The following is a 19,082-nucleotide window of genomic DNA, read 5'->3' as shown; positions in this document are numbered from 1 at the left end:
ACTATCCAGATCGATTTTGAAGTTTATTCAGGTCCCATCAGTGGGAGCCAGACCAAGAAATGACATCAAGGTTGAAGTAATGCAGAAGTCATATTTCCATATGACTTCTGCATTACATTCCATATACAAGTAGTCAAAAGGTGTAACACCTTGTAACTAAAATAACTAAATTGTAACACCTCGTAAGTGGATTACAGATAGATTTTGAAAGTTTTTCCAATTGGTTATACTATAAATTAAAGATGCCAGGATATTATATTCTTAGTTTCATCCTTTATCCAAGTGTAGGCAAACAAAGTTTGTGCATGAAGTCACTTCACAACTGGGCTACTTGTATATAGAGGCTGATAACTTCAAATAAATTGTCTCAGTATCCCATAATGCAATGAACATATCAGACCAAGAAACTATATTCTTAGTTTATTGTTAGTTAGTTCATGTTAGCAATAATTTCTTTAATTTATAGTATAACTAAGTGAAAAAATTTCAATATCTATCTCTAATCCAAAGTATTTTAATAATTTTACTTTGACTACGGGTTGCTTGAGGGTCAAAGCTGTATAACTGAGAGAACACCACCACATAGCCTTTAAAGGAATGCTGAGACCTGACCAGCGGTTCTAACCCAATGTCCAATCCTCAGCTTCTCGTGGTGCATCCTGTTAGGTATCTACCTGGATACTGAATGAACAAAGATGGGCTGGCAATTTGGGATTTAGCCGACCAAATTGTATTTTATTGGCTTAAACCATAATATAAAATGAAGGTACAACATGACAGAATTTCATGCTGGCTGGAGTGTCATCTGGTTAAACAAGGCACCGTTGTTTTCGCCAGGGAATCAGGGCTAACAGTGAAAAGTCAGCTACTGGAACTAATCTTAAAACACACCTAAACTCAACATCACCAGAGTTCAAGATCAGTACTATTAATATAAGAAGCCTGAATGGCAAAGAAATGGAGCTAGCTGAGGAATTAGATAAGTACCAGATCGACATAATAAAGGTGACTGAAACAAAAAAGACAAAAACTGGTGAGATCTTTCTGAGCAATAAATACAAAATGTTATATTCAGGCAATGACAATCAAGGAAAAGAAGATATAGCCATAGTATTCAACACTAAATATGAGGCTAATCTTCCTGAATGGCAGGAAATATCAAGTTGAGTGATATGGGAAAATATCAGAATGGGGAACTGGACAATAAGACTTATTTATGCCTATGGTCCCACAGAAGGTTCTACTAAGATAGAAGTGGAGGAATTTTTTGAGGCCTTAGAGAAAGCAACTGACATGATGAAAAATTGGTCCTCATGAGGATGTGAATAGTAGAGTAGGAAATGATTGTGAGACATACAAAAATATTTTGGGAAAATTTGGAGAAAAGAGCAAAGCTAATAATAATGGCAAATACCTGTTGGATTTCTGTGCAGGACATGGACTGGTCATTACTAACACAATGTACCAACATAAAAATGTGCACAAATTCACATGGAGAGAAGAGGCGAAGAATAAGAAGTCTCACTGACTATGTTATTATTGATAGTGATGTTTTCTTCTTGGTGTAGGACACTAAAGTGTACAGAGGATTTGAAATTGGAAGTGATCATCATTTAGTCTTGAGCAGGATAACATTGAATTTCATACTGAAAAGTAGAACCTGTAAGACAGTTTTAAAGCGAATAAAAGTTAAGTAGCTCTCAGATGTGAACTGTAGACTAAAATATACAAATATTATTCAATAAAAAATGAAAGAGTTTAAGAATAGAAACCAAACTTTGGAGATTCAGTGGCAAATCATGAACAAAACATTGGCTGATTCAGTCAGAGAAGCATGTGGTGGGGTTGTCTGCAAGGATAGAATTAATTATAAAAGGATTGTTGATATTAGTGAACCCTGGCTCTCAGAGTCAGATGTAGTAGTTGGAATCAGTTGTATAGGATATTTTTAAGAAGGACAGAAGAGATAGGAGAGGAGGAGGATATTAAATGATTTGAGTCCAATTAGGTTAGAAACTCATGAAAGCAATAATAGTAATAATGTTCCATGTAGCAGTGAGTGTGAGGCTTTCTGGCATAGATGAAGGCTAACAGGCATGGTGGATACAGGAATTTAAAGAGGCAGTGAAGGAAAAGAAGAAAGCATATCAACAGTTCCTGGAAAATAAGTCAGCTTCTGCTCTTAACAAAATATAGAGACAAATATAAGAAAACTAAACGTAAAATTAACTAAATAAAAGTCAAGATAAGACTTTGGTAAGAATATAGAAAATAAATATCAAGAAGGTGGCGAAGATATTCTGAAGGTTGTTGAAGAAGCTCAGAAATAGAGGAAAGGGTGCTGTAAAAAGAATTAGAGATGATAAAGGTGATATGAAAACTAGAGAAAAAGATATCCTTGAAGAATGGAGTAATTACTTTGAAAAATTGCTAAATGAAACAAGCTGTGATAACACTGTGGTAAAAAAACACTGACAAGACATGCAGTCAGGAATACATATCCATACTTGAAGTAGAAAAAGCCATGAAAGGCCTGAAATGTGGAAAGGCAGCAGGAGTAGATGATATTCGACCAAAATGCTCAAGTATGGAGATATAAAAGTCTTACAGTTGCTGTACTGCAGAGTGCCAAAGGCCTGTACAGAGGGAAGAATTCGGGATGATTGGAGTAGAGCTCTCATAGTACCCATACATAAAAAGGGAAATGAAACTGAATGTGAGAATCGTAGAGGATTTCTCTAGTGAGTGTTCCTGTTAAGATTTACGTAAGTATACTTGAGAAACAGTTGAGAAGGATGTGGAAGAAAAGTATGGTGAAGAACAAGCTGGATTCAGGCCAAAAAAGAGGTTATCAGGATCAGATTTTCACTTTACGACAAATAGTTGAGAAATGATGGGAATATAACAAAAATCTGTATTTATGTTTTGTAGAGCATATAACAAGGTGCCAAGAGACACCAGATTTAATGTTAAATCTGGTATCAGACAAGGATGTACATTATCTATATGGATCACATTATGAAGGAAAGTGGTATTTAACCTGATATCAAAATTGCAGATGTTAATCTCAGCTCTTTGCTTTATGCAGACAATGTTATACTTTTAAATAAATCCAGTACATGTTTGCAAGATTCCCTGACTAAACTGAATAACTGTTGTAATTAATAGATATGGTATGAAGGTCAGCAATAACAAGACAAAGACAATGAAAACAGGTGGAAGCAATGAAAATATCAACTGCATTGTGAATGGAGCACCTATAGAACAAGTAAAACATTTCAGCTACTTGGGCACGATTTTTAGTGAAGATGATAAATTAAATATGAAAATAGACAACAGAATCAACAAAGTTCGTATGGTAGGAAGTGTCAACTGAATAAATTTATATGGAATAAGAGAGAAATTATTCTCTCTTATTCCATACAAGGGGTGTACAGTCATATTCTGTACACCCCTTGTACATCAGCAATTTGATGATGATGATACTTTGACTACTTGTATATGGAAATAAGACTTCTACATTACTTCAAACTTGGTATTGCTTCTCAGTCTGTCTTCCACTGATGAGACCTCAATAAAGGTCGAAACCAATCTGGGTAGTGGCCCTTCTCATAATGCATAGCATTGTACATGGTCATAAGGATATGTGCTTTGCATTATGGGATAATAAGACAATTAATATGAAGCCATCAGCCTCTACATACAAGTAGCCCAGTTATGAAGTGACTTCACATGCAAACTTTGTTTTCTTACACTTGGATAAAAGATGAAACCAAGAATATAATTTCTTGGCATCTTTAATTTGTAGTATGATGAGTAGGGTGTATGACAAAACAGATCTACTAGTTGTGTTTGTGATTTCATGCAGTCTTAGGATAATAATAATGTAAAATCTGAGTATGACATGAAGGACAAGATCCAGTAAGAACTAAAATAGTAATAGATAACAAGATCTTGGAACAGGTGAATTCATTTAACTACCTAAGATGTATGATCACATATGAAAAAGATATAAACCTAAAAATTGGAAAATATTTAAAAATAACAGGTGTAATTAACTCTATATTTAAACCAAACCTAGTTCAAAAACAAACCAGACTAAAAGTATACAATACATTAGCTCTACCAGTCTTATTGTATGGAAGTGAAATCTGGACAATAAAACAAAAAGACAAACAAAGATTAATAACAGCAGAAATGAAGTTTATGAGAAAAACTGCAAAGTATACTCTATTTCATGACAAAAGAAACGAAGAAATTATGAAAGAATTAAACCAAGAATCAGTAATAGAAAAAATTTAAAAAATATAAACATAAATGGATGGAACACGTTCAAAGAATGAAAATAGAAAGATTACAAAAACAAGCCTTAAACTACAAGCCATTAGGAAAAAGAAAAAAGGATGCCCTCTTAAACGATTCAATAATGACTTCTAAGGCTGGAACAGGCCACGCTAGGACTAAATCCTTGATATATGCATGATGATGAATATACTTGATACTTCTCTTAAAAACAAAAGGCAAATAATAATATACATGTGAAATCACTAGGTACAAGATTACTTTCAGTAGGTTCACTACAATTACTTCCACTCAACTAGTGAATGACGTTATAGCACATTTATTAACATCTTTGGTACTGACACAACAGTTATAGATTCAAATCCCACTCTATGCATGAATGTTTGCAATTGGTTTTAGTATTAGTATTATTATTCAGGTCTCCATAGAGTCAAAAGACTCATCGTGGGAGGTCCTTTCTAAGAAACACAAGTCTATCAAGACTCATCGAGGGAGGTCCCTCCTAGGAAATACAAAGTCTATCATACCACTCCTTAAACACATTGACCGTTCTCGCTCTAACCATTCCATCAGGCAATGCATTCCATGGTTCAACCACCTTCCATGCAAAGAAACCACTCCTCACCCTCTTTCTCAACTTTCGTAACTTCCAGGGATGGCCCCTTGTCATGACTCCTTCCCACTGCTCAACCAAGCGAAAGAACTCCTCAGTGTCAACCCTGTAACCACATCTCAACAGTTTAAAAGTCTCAATCATATCACCTCTCCTTCTTCTATCTACTAAACTCTGCAGTCCACACTCTCTCAACCGATCCTCATTACTACACTGTAGAGTCCTGACACCATCTTTGTTATCTGCCTTTGTACCCTTTCCACAGTTAATTTATCCCCTTCAAATCCTGGGGACTAGATCCGAGAACAATAGTCTAAGTGGTCTGATCAGAGTCTTATACAATGGAATGATAATCATTTTATCTCTGCAGGTCAGTGTCCTTCTCATTATTGCAGCAATCCTCTATGTTACCTTCACTATCTTTGCAATGTGTATCCTAAATTTCAGGTTTCTATCAATCATCAACCCCAGATCTCTTGTCTCCCCTACTTCCTCCAGTTTAATTCCTCCCATAGAGTATGCAGCATCCCAAACCTCAAGACCTTACATTTTGCTGCATTAAACTGATACCCCCATTCATTTGCCCATCTATCTAGCTTATTCAAATTTTCTTGCAGGGCTACCACATCTGCACTATTACTAATAACCCTTCCCAGCTTCGCATCATCCGCAAACAACTGAATATCCCCTTGCAATCCATGGACAATGTCATTGATATAAAGGTTAAACAATATAGGTCCCAGTACTGAGTCCTGTGGAACCCCACTTCTAATCTTCTGCCTCTTTGATATTGCTCCACCATACACAACTCTCTGATACCTATCAGACAGCCAATCCAGAATCCAGTTGACCAATCTGACATCCAGACCAATGTGCTGCAACTTGAATATCAGCTTATCGTGTGGCACCTTGTCAATTGCTTTTACTAAGTCTAGGAAAATGGCAGTATATGCCTTTCCCTCATCTAATGCTCTTGTAACTTTATCATAAAAGGCTAGCATATTGCTAAAACAAGAGTGCCCCTTCACAAATCCATGTTGACTCTCACAGATTACATTACCCTCATCTGCCCAATGCTGTATACCAGGGGTGGCCAACCTATGGCACATGCGACAAAAGTGGCACATTGCATGATTAGAAGTGGTGCACTGAACCCCAGAGAAAAATTTAAAAAACTTTTGTGTACGATTGATATATACAGGGTGTTCGGGATAAATTTGACAGTTTCGTAAGGAAAAAGAAAATCTTCTTTGTATCTATTAAATTTAATTAATTGACAAAAAAACATTACAGGCAGAGTTAATTACAATACTATCAACAAGATTTACTCAAAATAACCACCATTAGCATCGATCACAGCTTCAATTCTGCTTCGGAACCTCGAACAAGCTGATGCTACAGTCTCCCTGGGAAGGGCCGCAAAAACTGTTTTAATTTTATCCATTAACTGGGCTTTTGTATTACTGGAAGTGCGATTGGTGTCTTTTTCAACTGCGCCCCATACAAAATAATCCATGGGGTTAAGGTCTGGGGAGTTTGGAGGCCAAACATTTGGACTGGTGAAGTCGTAGAAATTTTCAGACAACCATTTTTGACTTTTCCCAGAGGTGTGGCAAGGGGCCGAATCCTGCTGCCATACATACGGCCTACCATTGGCTACCCTTGTTATCCAGGGCTTGACTACAGTTAGCAACTCCACGAACAAAGCCCGAATTCCAATGCCAGGGTTCTTCAATACCTGTTCCTGCAGATTTGCGAGGAATTCTGCTGTACGAACGCAATCAGATCGTCTGTTAGGGATCTTTCTTCTTGCTACATCCTCGTAGTCACCATTGCAAGTCTCTAGTTCATTCCTGATTGTTTTTACTGTATTCAGGGAGCATTGGGCAGCAGTCGTAATATCCTTATTTTGATGGCGGGCACGAATCATCATGATACAAGTTATTCTCTTCCATGATTCAGGTGGGTTCCAGCTATCCATCCTTTCTGACATCTTGTATATGAATGAAGAAGGGTCCAAACTTTTAAATGAAGAGAAGTGTGTGTTAATACATGTAACTTACGGAAAAATATAATTAATTATAAATATGTCAAATTTATCCCGAACACCCTGTATATATATATATATATTAAAGACACAATTAACCTACCACTGAATTCTAGAGTGCGCACTTATTATACTTGTTTGATCTTCAAGCAACAGGCACCGGAAAATGCTGACATGCGTCACCAGTTACTCGATCAGTTTACAGCTGACTCTCGTGTCATAACATTCGATGAACTTCTGATTCGATGTGAGTGAACAATTCTGTGTTTTCAAACTTATATATTTTTATTAACAGTTCTTTAAGTTTAAGATAAGATTTCTGTTTTCATGAAGGCTCAATATAGTTCTGTAAATTAAAAATATTTTTTTTTTCATTTTGAACGCATATGTCAAGTTCTTGCCCGCTCCCCTAATTTGCTGATTACTGAAACCTGCAATTATTTGGTGTATTTTTTATGAGTGTTTTTTATACATCTTTCCTTTTCATTTACGTATAGTAGGTTTATTCCTAAAATTTAACTGATCATCAGTAAAGCTTTCATAATGAGGATGTTTGGTTTGTGTGTGTGATTGCCAGCTGATAGACTGTTTTATGGCAGGAAGCGATCTCATATTTCATTGGATATAATATATTATAAGAGAGAGACGAAAACTCTCTCTGAAAAAAAAAAATATGATTTTTAAACTTAGAACTGTATTAGATCTTCATGAAAACAGGAATCTTATCTTAAACTTTTAGAACTGTTTTTGAATGTTCATAATGTTTAAAACGATAAAATAATTTAAATAAATTATTTAATAATAAGCTTTTGAAATATTTTTTTTTACAGTCAGTTACCCATTACTTTGCAAAACAAAATGAGCAGAAGAAAAGCAAAAGGTGATAGCAAGCAACAGTTTAATGAACTGTGGGAAAATGAGTTCTTATTTATTGCAGGTCCTTCAGGAAAACCGTTGTGCATTGTTTGTGAAAGCACTCTCTCAGATAATAGAAGACATGATCTTAACAGACACTATAGAAAACATCAAGCTGAATTAGAAGAAAAACTGAAGTTAGTTCCTGGGTCTGAGTTGCAGAAAGAATATGTGGTTAAGAAAAAGGAAGAAATAAAAAAGAGACAAAATATATTTGTGAAACGAAGTTGTGAAAGTGTGGCAATGCTGGAGGCGTCTTATGAAATTGCCATTGTGTTGGCTAAAAAACACAAGCCTTTTTCTGATGGAGAGGAAGTTGTTAAGCCCTGTCTCGAAAAATTTGCAAAATGTATTGGTTAAAAGAATGTTGAAAGAAAAGTAAACCAAATTGCTCTGTCCAAGCAAACAATTACAAGATGCATCGAAGAATTTTCCCATGATGTTACTGAGCAATTGAAAGACCATGTTCATGTTTGTTCTTTCTTTTCTCCGCTGACATATGTGATGTAGCCCAATTAAGCATTTTTATAAGAGGAATTGATGGTAATTTTAACATCTTTGAAGAACTTATCGGTCCTGAGTCACTTCATGGAAAAACCAGAGGGTCAGACATATTTGACAAAGTAAAGTCATGTCTAGAAAATCAACAACTAGATTGTAGAAAGCTAATCAGTGTTTGCACTGATGGAGCACCATCAATGGTAGGTAGAGTTTCTGGGACTGTAACTTTACTTGAAAGGTTTTTAGGTCGTTCTCTACTAAAGTATCGCTGTATTATACATGAAGAATCTCTGTGTGGAAAAACTCTAAATTTGAAGCATGTTATGATAAAGTGTGTGTGAATAAAATTAGAGCAAGAGGGTTAAACAGAAGAGAATTCAGAGAATATTGTGAACTGCTAGATATGGAATATGGTGATCTCATCCTTCATTGTGAGGTGCACTGACTTTCTAAAGGACAAGTTCTCAGTAGATTTGGAAGTTGAAAGAAATTTTCGTAATTTTCTGAAAGAGAAGGATGAGCTGCATGAGGAAAAAGCTCTGTTGTGTGATGAGAAATGGCTATTTGATTTAGCATTTTTAGTTGATGTTACCAGCCACCTCAATGATCTAAATTTGAAACTGCAGGGCAAGAACAAATTGTTTCCTAGCTTAGTAAATGACATCAGTGCATTCAAAATGAAATTAAAACTGTTCATCACCCTATTAGAAAAAGGGGATTTAATCAATTTCCACATTTAAAAGAACATAGCGAATCTGTTGAAGATAATGGCAATTTTACAGAATATACTGGAAAACTCAGATTATTGCAAGAGTCCTTTAACAGTCATTTTAGCGATTTTGCCGAAGAAGAAGACTACATACTTGCATTTATAAATCCCTTTTCACTTACAGAACAAAAAATCTTGATGATGCCTAATAAAATACAAATGGAACTTATTGATCTCAAAACCAATTCTTTATTGAAAATGAAATTTAATGAAATTTAATGAAATTCCATCACTCCCAGATGCTTCTGATATAATTAATTTCTGGTGATCGTTGCCCTGTGAACATTTTCCAGAACTGAGAAAATTTGCTCAGAGTTATATCTGTCATTTTGGAACCACATACAGATGTGAACAAGCATTTTCATCAATGAAAATGATTAAGAACAAACTACGGTCGCGACTGACCAATTCAAATTTGAAAAACTGTTTGATGCTTTCTGTAACTGATTTAACTCCAAACATTACAAGCTTAGCAAAAGCAAAGCATTTTCAAAAGTCTCAATAAAATAATTAATGTTTATCTTGTCTTTATATGAAATCCTTTTATTTAAAACTGCTAAAAGTGTCTATATTACCATATATATAATAAATTATTTTATGCATAACTGTTAAATATATCCATATTACCATATTTTAAAATGGTATAAGTTTGTATGGCGCATCTTAACTAAAAAATGAAAAAATTGACGCATGAACTATAAAAGGTTGGCAACCCCTGCTGTATACAGTCCCTCACTACTTTCTCCAAGATCTTACAACTACTGATGACACACAAACTAGCCTATAATTAGACACTTCCAGTCTGCTACCGCCCTTATGCAAAGGCACTATCTTACCTTCCTTCCATTCCATGGGCAGCTTTCCCGCAGCCAGACCTTCATTGAAAAGCCAGGTCAAAGGCCCTGTCAGTTCCTTAGTACATTCTCTCAAAACTCATGGTGAAATACCATCCAGTTCCACAGCTTTACTAACTCAGTATGTGGCACACACACTCTCCTCCTGCATCTCTAAACCTCAAACCTGCCCTATCCCTCTATTATTCAAATTTAGACTCCTCCAGGATGAAATACTCCAATAAAGTGTTCATTGATTCAAAGTTTTTTGAATCAAAATGTTTTGTTCAAAGTGTTTAGGTGGGATATGAATTTCATTGCCTGGTGCATGATCACATCCTGCTTATCAGAGGCCTGAAGTGGCTTGAAAAGTTACATATGTGGCCTCTAGAACAGGGTTTCTAGACTATGTAAAAAAATAAATAAAAAAGCAATAAAAAATTTAAAAAAAAACTCCTTAGCCCACCTATGGTACAAATGTACTAGGTTTATAGAAACTTTTTATGGGTGAGATCCACATAAAAAAATGACAATTTCATGTATACATGATATAATTAGTTGATGATAAACACCCAACATGTTGTTCTTGAGTTTCACAGTACAAAGAAAAAGATTCTCTCTCCCCTAACATATTATATCATATTTTATTAATATTCATAACATATTATATGACAACAAATTATACTAATACAATAGTTAACAAAATAATGAATAGGTAAATGATATCAACCCCTCTTATCCCGTGACAAGCTTGGACTTCCCACAAGCCATGCTCTTGGAGGTGCAAATGCTGCTGCAACACTAACACTTTCTGTTCCTGATGATGATGTTCTTCGACCACTACGTTCTTTTCCGGAGGGGCTTTTTGGTTGACCTGATCCAGTAAGAGGAAATATTATTGGCTGCTTCAACTGGGCTAAGGGATTTACTGTAGTAGGATGAGGGTAAGGTGGTAATCGAGGATTTCCCATGCGACCCGATAATGTTGTGTGGTAAGGAACACTTGGATGTGAGTCATATGTCCGAGCAGTTGAACTTCCTAAAAAAAATAATAAAAAAATAAAAAATTAACTCCCACACTGCATATTGTTGTACTGCAAGTGTTACTAAATTTAGTGCAATGCCAATTAAGTGGAAGGGATCTCCTTCCAGAAAGCTGGGAGGGAGCCTCTACATAATGTGCTAATGACTCCACATCAGTTACCTTTGTATCCTTAGCATCCATGGCTAAGTTGCTTTAGCCAAGTGATGTGAAGTCATTAGCTTCTACTAAGAGTTGCTCTTTCCTGATTATAGTTCAGGTGCAAACTTTGTTTGCTTACACTTGGATAAAGGATTAAACCAAGTATATAATTTCTTGGTATCTTTAATTTATAGCATAATCAAGAGGAAAAACTTCCAACAACTATCTCTAATCCAGAGTATTTTAATAATAAGACGTGACACCTTTTGGCAACTCGTATATGAAAATATGACTTCTGCATTACTTCAACATTTGTGAGGTTCGAATTACTATCACCTATGGGTCAGGCTCCCACTGATGAGGCCTCAATGAAGTTTGAAACAAGTCTGGGTAGTGACCCTTCTGACAATACATAGCATTAAACATACCCGTAAAGATATGTGCTTTGCATTATGGGATACTAAGGCAAGTGATGAAATATCTTTATGCCAAAACTTTGTGCCAAATAAGTCTTCCAACGAAATATTGTCAGATCTCACCTTCTCATAGCATATCCCATTATTCTCAATCAAATGATATTCTATGAGGGTGGTCTGAAAAGTTCTCTGCTAATAATGAAACGACAAATTTATAATTTCAAAATTTTTATTTTTTAACATAATCGCCCTTAAAACTAATACACTTATTCCAGCGATGCTCCAGTGCTATTATCCCGTCCCTGTAGTGGTTCTCAGTAAGATCTGCAAAATATCCCTCTACAGCTGCAATCACCTTTTGATTCGAAGAAAAATGCTGACCAGCAAGGAAGAGTTTTAATTCTGGGAAGAGGTAGAAGTCAGAGGGAACGAAATCTGGGGAATAGGGTGGATGTTATAACAATTCATAGTGCGATACCTTAATTTTCTCATTGCCAAAACACCTTTGTGGGCAGGTGCATTGTCCTGATGAAAGATGATTTTTTTCTTATGCAAACCGGGTCTTTTCTCACGAATTTTTTCGTCTAGTCCGGTTAAAAGATCAGAATAATATTTCCCGGTTACTGTTTTACCCTTTTCAAGATAATTAATAAACAAAATGCCTTTAGCATCCCAAAACACTAATGCTATGACCTTTCCTGCTGATGGAACCGACTTTGTCTTCTTTGGTGCTGAACAACCGGCTTCTGTCTGCTGTTTGGATTCTGGTGTGTAATGATGAAGCCAATTCTCATCCATAGTAATAAATTGATGCACAAAATTAGTTTTATTCTTGTTAAATTGCTCCAATCACTGTTCAGAGATTTTCATGCGAGTGCGCTTTTGACCTGCTGTGAGCAAGCGCAACACCAATCTTGTGCAAAGCTTTTTCATTTGCAATTCTTCATGCAAAATATATCCTACATGTTCTTTTGAAATGCCTATAGTCTCAGCAATTTCACGCACTTTGACTCGCCGGTCATCCAATACCATATCGTGCACTTGATCAACGATTTCTGGTGTTGTTACACTTTTTGGACGTCCTTCACGTGGATCATCTTCAAGGCTGGTACGGCCATGTTTAAACTCAGCAGCCCATTTCTTAATTGTCAAAAATGAAGGAAAGAGTGCCCATAAACTTGTATGAACTTCGAATGAATTTCTTTTGCCGTTAAACCTTCTTTTACAAAGAATTTTATAAACACACGATACTCAATTTTATCTATTTCAAGGGATACAGATAACACTTTTGCTTCAGACAGTTGTATAAAACAAACTACTTGGTAGAATGACTTGCAATTTCACATGGATGCTTATGACAGATGTACCAACTTAGGAAAAAAAATCTTGTCGATAGTCTTGCTATCTATGGTTGAGTCCGAGAACTTTTCAGACCACGCTCGTACACCAGATTAAATTATGCAATGATGGTAATTTTCTGATATTGTGCTGAATGGAATATTGCTTGGTTAAAAAAAAAAAAAGAAAAATTCTAGAAAATACACAAATGAGGAGTTGTGGTCTTTTCTAAATAAAATAATAATTTACACCTTAAAGTAAATACACAAAATAGTGTAATCACATACAAAATTGCAATTCTACACTTTTCTATATAATTACACAGAAAATTCTTAACAATTTCTTTCTCTCTAAAAGAAAAGGAGTCAAAAATAACAGAACTTGCTTAATGGGATGACAGTACTAAGTAAGAGTAGTCTTAAGTTACTATCACAAGTAGAGGATAGCCTGTATTTAGATTTTGTAAAAGGTGCCATAGATGACCACATGACAGGGTGGCAATTAAATTTGGAGCAGATAGGGTTGAACAGTAATTAGTTTGATGATTGGAGATTGGCTGCCTGATAGGTGTTTGCAAGTTGTGTATGGGGAAGCAATACTTTGGAAGAGGAAAGTCACTAGCGGAGTGATGTTTTGGGATCATTGCTTTTATTGAACTTTAATTTTATTGGGAAAAGTTTGAAAGGTGATATGCAGATAATGTGTTGGGAAGAACTGTAAGGAGTCGAGCATATGCTGTGGCTTTATAAGAGGACATGAACAGACTTGAGGGAAGGGGGGGGGGGGTGAGAGCAGTTGTAGATGTTGCAAAATGTAAAGTTTTAAAATTCAGGAAACAAAGATGAGTGGTATGCTTGGTGGGGATATCTTGGAGGAGGAGGATGAGATAAGGGATATAGGGATGATGGTGAATAAGGAAATAAAATTGTGAGAACTATACATTGGATTATGGCAATGCAGAGGACACTAACATGTAGAAATAAGGAGATTACATTTCATTGTATATAGCCTTCATCATGCTACATATGGACTAGCGTGCACAAATCTCGTCACCAGGTTTTCAAAAGGATCAAGAGATTTTTGAAAGAGTCCAGAGACAATTAAATAAGATGGTTTTCGGACTCTGTAATGTTGAGTAGGGAAAAAAAAAGATAGAGGAAATCCAATTTTCAGGGTTATTACCAGTTTAATGTTGATGAGGTTTTTTCATGGAATAGAGAGAACTGGAAGCTAAAGCGTCCAGTTCTCTCCATTTATAAGGAGGGTATGAACAAGGGGAGTGGGGTGGGCAGGATTTTGCATACAGTGGTGGATGATCAGAATGCACTGCCTGAAAGTGTAGCAAGAATAATTTTACAAGACAAGAATTTGAAACTGCACTAAACCCAAAAGAATGAGAAAGCAACTAAAGTGGATGGTATAACAGCAGAGGCTGTTATATTAAAACAAAGAGTAAAGGACCTTCAAAACAATTACTAAATACAGGCAGTCCATGACTTATGTAGATTTTAATTATGGTAATCCAGAGTTATTGATACTTCCGGGAAAGCTTCCAATGAATCAATGAAAATTTATGCCAATCAAGACTGACAATCTAAATGAAACTGCATCTTTTGGAGACAGTATGGTAGCATTATCATATAACCCAGAAGAGGCTCATTAATTTGCTGTATTCTACTCACTGGAGAGCTACAGTATTGTTGCTTCTTTTTATCTTGATTTGCAGGTTAAATAATGGCAAATCCAACACTCAAGTGATATGAACAGTGCACCTCGTAAATGTAATAAGACTGATCTCAAGATGAAATTGAATATAATCAGTGGTACAAAGGCAGTCAAGGCATTGCAAGCCTCTCATGTAGCTACATCGAATGATTATAATGACCCAAGAGCACCTCCAAAATCTTCATCTTGTTCATCAAGATGAACAAGATGAAGATTTTGGAGGTGCTAAATTATTAAATACATTACTAAATTAATAAGAATGTATGCTTCAATTATTTCATGATTTAAGGACGTGTACATAAAACAAACTGTTGTTTCTATTTACACAATTTATATATTTATAAACTGTACTTTTCATCTTTTAAATATATAATTTCTATATAATATATAAACAAAAACAGGCTATAATAGCCGTAATTATAATAATAATTTCTGAATTTATTTATGCTATTTACAATGTACATGTATTTTAAATTTCCCTTTTAAACACTTAACATTAGAATTAAAAACATTACTAACTTATATGGTATTTTTTTATTGAATACAAAAGCTTAGGAAGCCATTCTGACTTTCTCTGAAAGAGACAGTTCCTCTGGAAGCAATCCCACAACATAGGAACTTCCTATATTTGCAACACAGCTCTAGCTACTACATCCAATTGCATCACAATGGAAATAAGACGGCAATTTAAACCACCTGGAAAATTTACAGTGGAATCACACTTTATATGGACTTATGGGACTAAAAATCTTATGGACTGAATTGAACTATATGTAACCCCTCTTCTGCTCACAAAATCAAGCACATTTCTTGAAAAAAAAAAGGAGCATATATCCAGTATCTTAGAAAGTTCCTAAAAGCAAAAGATAAAATCCTTCCTTTGATCTTAAACTTCATGAATTTCTCAAATTCAATCAGACAAAGGATATTCAAAATTCTCAGTTATTATGGAATGCCCCTGAAAATAATTGAAGCATAATAGAACTTTACTAGAATTATCGTACAAGAGTAATGGCTAATACATAGAGCTTTCTTATTTCCAATTGAGTTTTTCAGGGAGACTCTTTGGCATCATATCTTTTAATACCCTTGACTACATTTGCAGACTCACAGGAAATGAGTATAGAATAACTCTTGAAAACTCAACAAGCCAAACCCACATAAGCAATCCTTGCTTCACAGATGATGTGCTAGTTGACTAACATTCAGAGTGCCTGAAACCACCCAGATAATCAATATAAAAATGCAGCATTGATTGGGTTGCCAGTCAACACCAGTAAAACTAAAGTCCTAAATCTCAGATTAGAAGGAGACAGTAAGCTAAATAACCACACTCTTGAAGTAAACGTTTTTCAGTTATCTGGTTCTAACATCAACACTATGGCATAAAAGAAAACAGAAAGCTCTTCCTTCTATAAAAACCTAACCAATATCTGTACATTCAAACTCATCACCACCACAAACACCAAAATTCATTTCAACAAAACTATCAACCGAGCCATATATACATATGATTTCCAAACATGGAACATTACTAGTCAACAGGCAGTTAATATCATCAGTAGCTTTGAGACAACGTCTTCAATGATATATATGGCAAGATCACATTCCTAATTCTGTCATTCTTGGAGAAAACTAAAAAAAAAAAAAAAGACCTAATAGAAACGATTAACTGAGGTGGTTGGGAGCCTTGCCTATGTTCAATTTCTTCCTCTCAATGGACCAATTAAAGAACACAGAGGAAGAGAAAGACCAAGAAAGCAGTTGTGGCAATACATGATTAAAACTGCTTTTGAAGATGAGATTTTTATTTCGTATCCAAACACAAGTAGTACAGTAGTAAGTAAGTGGTACAACATGATTTACAACAAATTAGGATACATTACAATGAGATCAGTTTAGATTTGGTAGGCAAATTATACAGGGAATAATAATTAAATATGAAAAAAAGGAAACTATACAGAATTTATATACAATAAACATGGTCAGATGTTCCTCCAGTATCTTGCACAATTAACTGTTCTTTCTGTGCAGGATATAAGGTCCTCTTTTGCACAAGGCGATGGAAGAAAGGGACAAGAAAGAAGGTGTTCCATGGACTGGGTTGTCCCACACTCAGAATTGTCTGGGCCAGTGAGGTAGCCCCATTTGATGAGGTTTTGTTTGCAGCGCCTGTCGCCCGGAGTCTGTTTAGGCTTTTCCAAGTATTCCAGTCCAAGTGGGCACTACGTGGAACATGTTCGGCTGTTGGAATACCAGTATTATTTTCAGGATATAATGCAAGCCATTGTTGAAGTCTTGTCTCCGGGAGGTTTTTAGGTGGTTCAATAGTTGTTAGGAAGCTATGTTGGGATCTTAGTCTTTGGGGCACTGCGGTCTGGCCGAACAGTGGGTGGCATTCATCATTATTATTATTACGGGCAACTCCAAGGAGTCATTAGACTCATCGAGGGAGGCCCAAAATCATATTCATCACAACTATTTGACATTCATACAGTATCTATCATACCTCGCCTTAAACTCATTCACTGTCACAGCATCCACTACAGACTCAGGGAGCGCATTCCACTCATTCACTACTCTAAAAGTAAAGAACCCAGCTCTAACACCTTTAATAACCACACTTTTGCCCAGTTTCCATGGATGTCCCCTAGTCCTCCCACAACCAGCCCTGTTCTCAAAAATATCTTCTGAATTAATTTTATAGAAACCCTTCAGTAATTTGAATGTCTCAATCATATCTCCCCTCCTCCGCCTATCAACCAATTTTTGCAACCCACAAATCCTCAACCTGTTCTCATACGGTTCATTCCACAGACCTGCTATCATCCTGGTCACTCGCCTCTGGATCCTCTCCACCTCCTCCCCATCAAGAAGAAACCTAGGTGACCAAATCTGAGCACAGTAGTCTAGATGGGGTCTTATCAAGGCTCGATAGAGAGGAACAATAACCTGCTTGTCTCTGCTTGTCAACGTATTCTTCAGCAACCAAGTGATTTGATGAGCTGTTTTGGTCACTTTTGCAATGTGTCCCCTAAATTTCAATTCCTTATCTACCAACACTCCTAAATCTCGTGCCTCATCAATTTCCTGGAGCAGGGTTCCACCAATGCAGTAAACTGCCGCCAATCTTTTCACCCCAAAATGCATAACCTTACATTTTGCCACATTAAATTGACATCCATTGTCCTTAGCCCAGACCTCCAATCTATCCAAATCATCCTGCAAAATTTTGACGTCATCTGCATTCACTATTACCCTACCCAACTTCGCATCATCCGCAAACAAATGAACTGTTCCTCTCAGATCATTTCCTATATCATTTATGAACAAATCAAACAGCAGTGGTCCAAGAACAGATCCTTGTGGCACACCACTAGTCACAGGCCGTCTTGTGGACTCTACTCCCGAGTAAACCACTCTCTGATATCTCTCCGTCAACCACCCTCCTATCCATCTCACCAACCCTATGTCCATTCCCATATTCTGTAATTTACTGATTAGAATTCCATGTGGAATCCTGTCAAAGGCCTTGGCAAGGTCCAGTAGAATCACCGTAAACCCATTACCGTTATCCAGTTCAGCCGTCACTGTGTTATAATACGTGAGCAAGTTACTGAGGCATGACCTACCCTTCACAAAACCATGCTGTCCCCGATACAGTATCCCATTTTCTTATATCCAATCTTGTATTTTCCTCTTGACTATTTTCTCTAAGACCTTGACAATGATTCCTGATATGCTAATCGGTCGGTAATTTACAACAGCAGTCTTGGAACCACCTTTATGCAGTGGAACTATTTTCCCCTCTTTCCACCCGCTCGGGACTAACCCAGACCCGAGACTCAAATTAAACAAAATGGTCAAGGGTACTGACAATTCTTTAGCTGCTTCTCGTACAACACGAGCTGGTATACCATCCAATCCCACAGATGTATTGACATTGAGGTTATGCAACAGACTACTCACCTCCACTTCATTAACCACAATTCCCGTATAATCTACTGGTTTATTCGTTTCTGCAATGTCACCACCTGGATGATATTCTTTTGCAAAGTGCTCACTCAGTAACTCAACTATCTCAACTGATTCAGTTACCTCCCTACCATTGGCATTCTTTAAAATCAATCTGCCATGTACATTTTTCCTTTTACTAGCTACATATCTAAAAAACTGTTTAGGATTCTGTTTAGCCTATTGCCAATGTTCTTTCGTAATCCTTTTTTGCTTTTCTTACCACACTCGTCACCCTTCTGGCCTGCGCTTTATACCGTTCATGTGCCTGCTGGTCACCCTTCTCCTTAAATTCCCTCCATAGTTGTTTCTTTTTTTGCAACTCAAGCTTAATGGTGTTATTCATCCATTTAACCCCTACTTGATTTATTATTCGGACTCTAGGTATACAGTCAGCCATTGCTTCATGCAAGCACTTCTTAACTA

General features: G+C 36.3%; 1 protein-coding gene across 1 annotated transcript in view; it reads right to left on the bottom strand.

Annotated features, from left to right (window-relative positions):
* rudhira (breast carcinoma-amplified sequence 3 protein rudhira) overlaps window positions 1–19,082 on the bottom strand; it is a 532,797-nt gene that overhangs the window by 211,918 nt on the left and 301,797 nt on the right. Inside the window, exon 15 of the mRNA XM_090391579.1 lies at window positions 10,711–11,019. Within this exon, the coding sequence (XP_090247705.1) occupies window positions 10,711–11,019 (309 nt within the window). The remainder of the gene's footprint in view (window positions 1–10,710; window positions 11,020–19,082) is intronic.

This window comes from Typopeltis vanoorti, chromosome 4 (assembly GCF_054136105.1).
Source record: "Typopeltis vanoorti isolate ZY-2024b chromosome 4, IOZ_Tvanoo_1.0, whole genome shotgun sequence".
Classification (NCBI taxonomy): Eukaryota; Metazoa; Arthropoda; class Arachnida; order Uropygi; family Thelyphonidae; genus Typopeltis; species Typopeltis vanoorti.
This window is presented reverse-complemented; position numbering and strand designations above follow the sequence as displayed.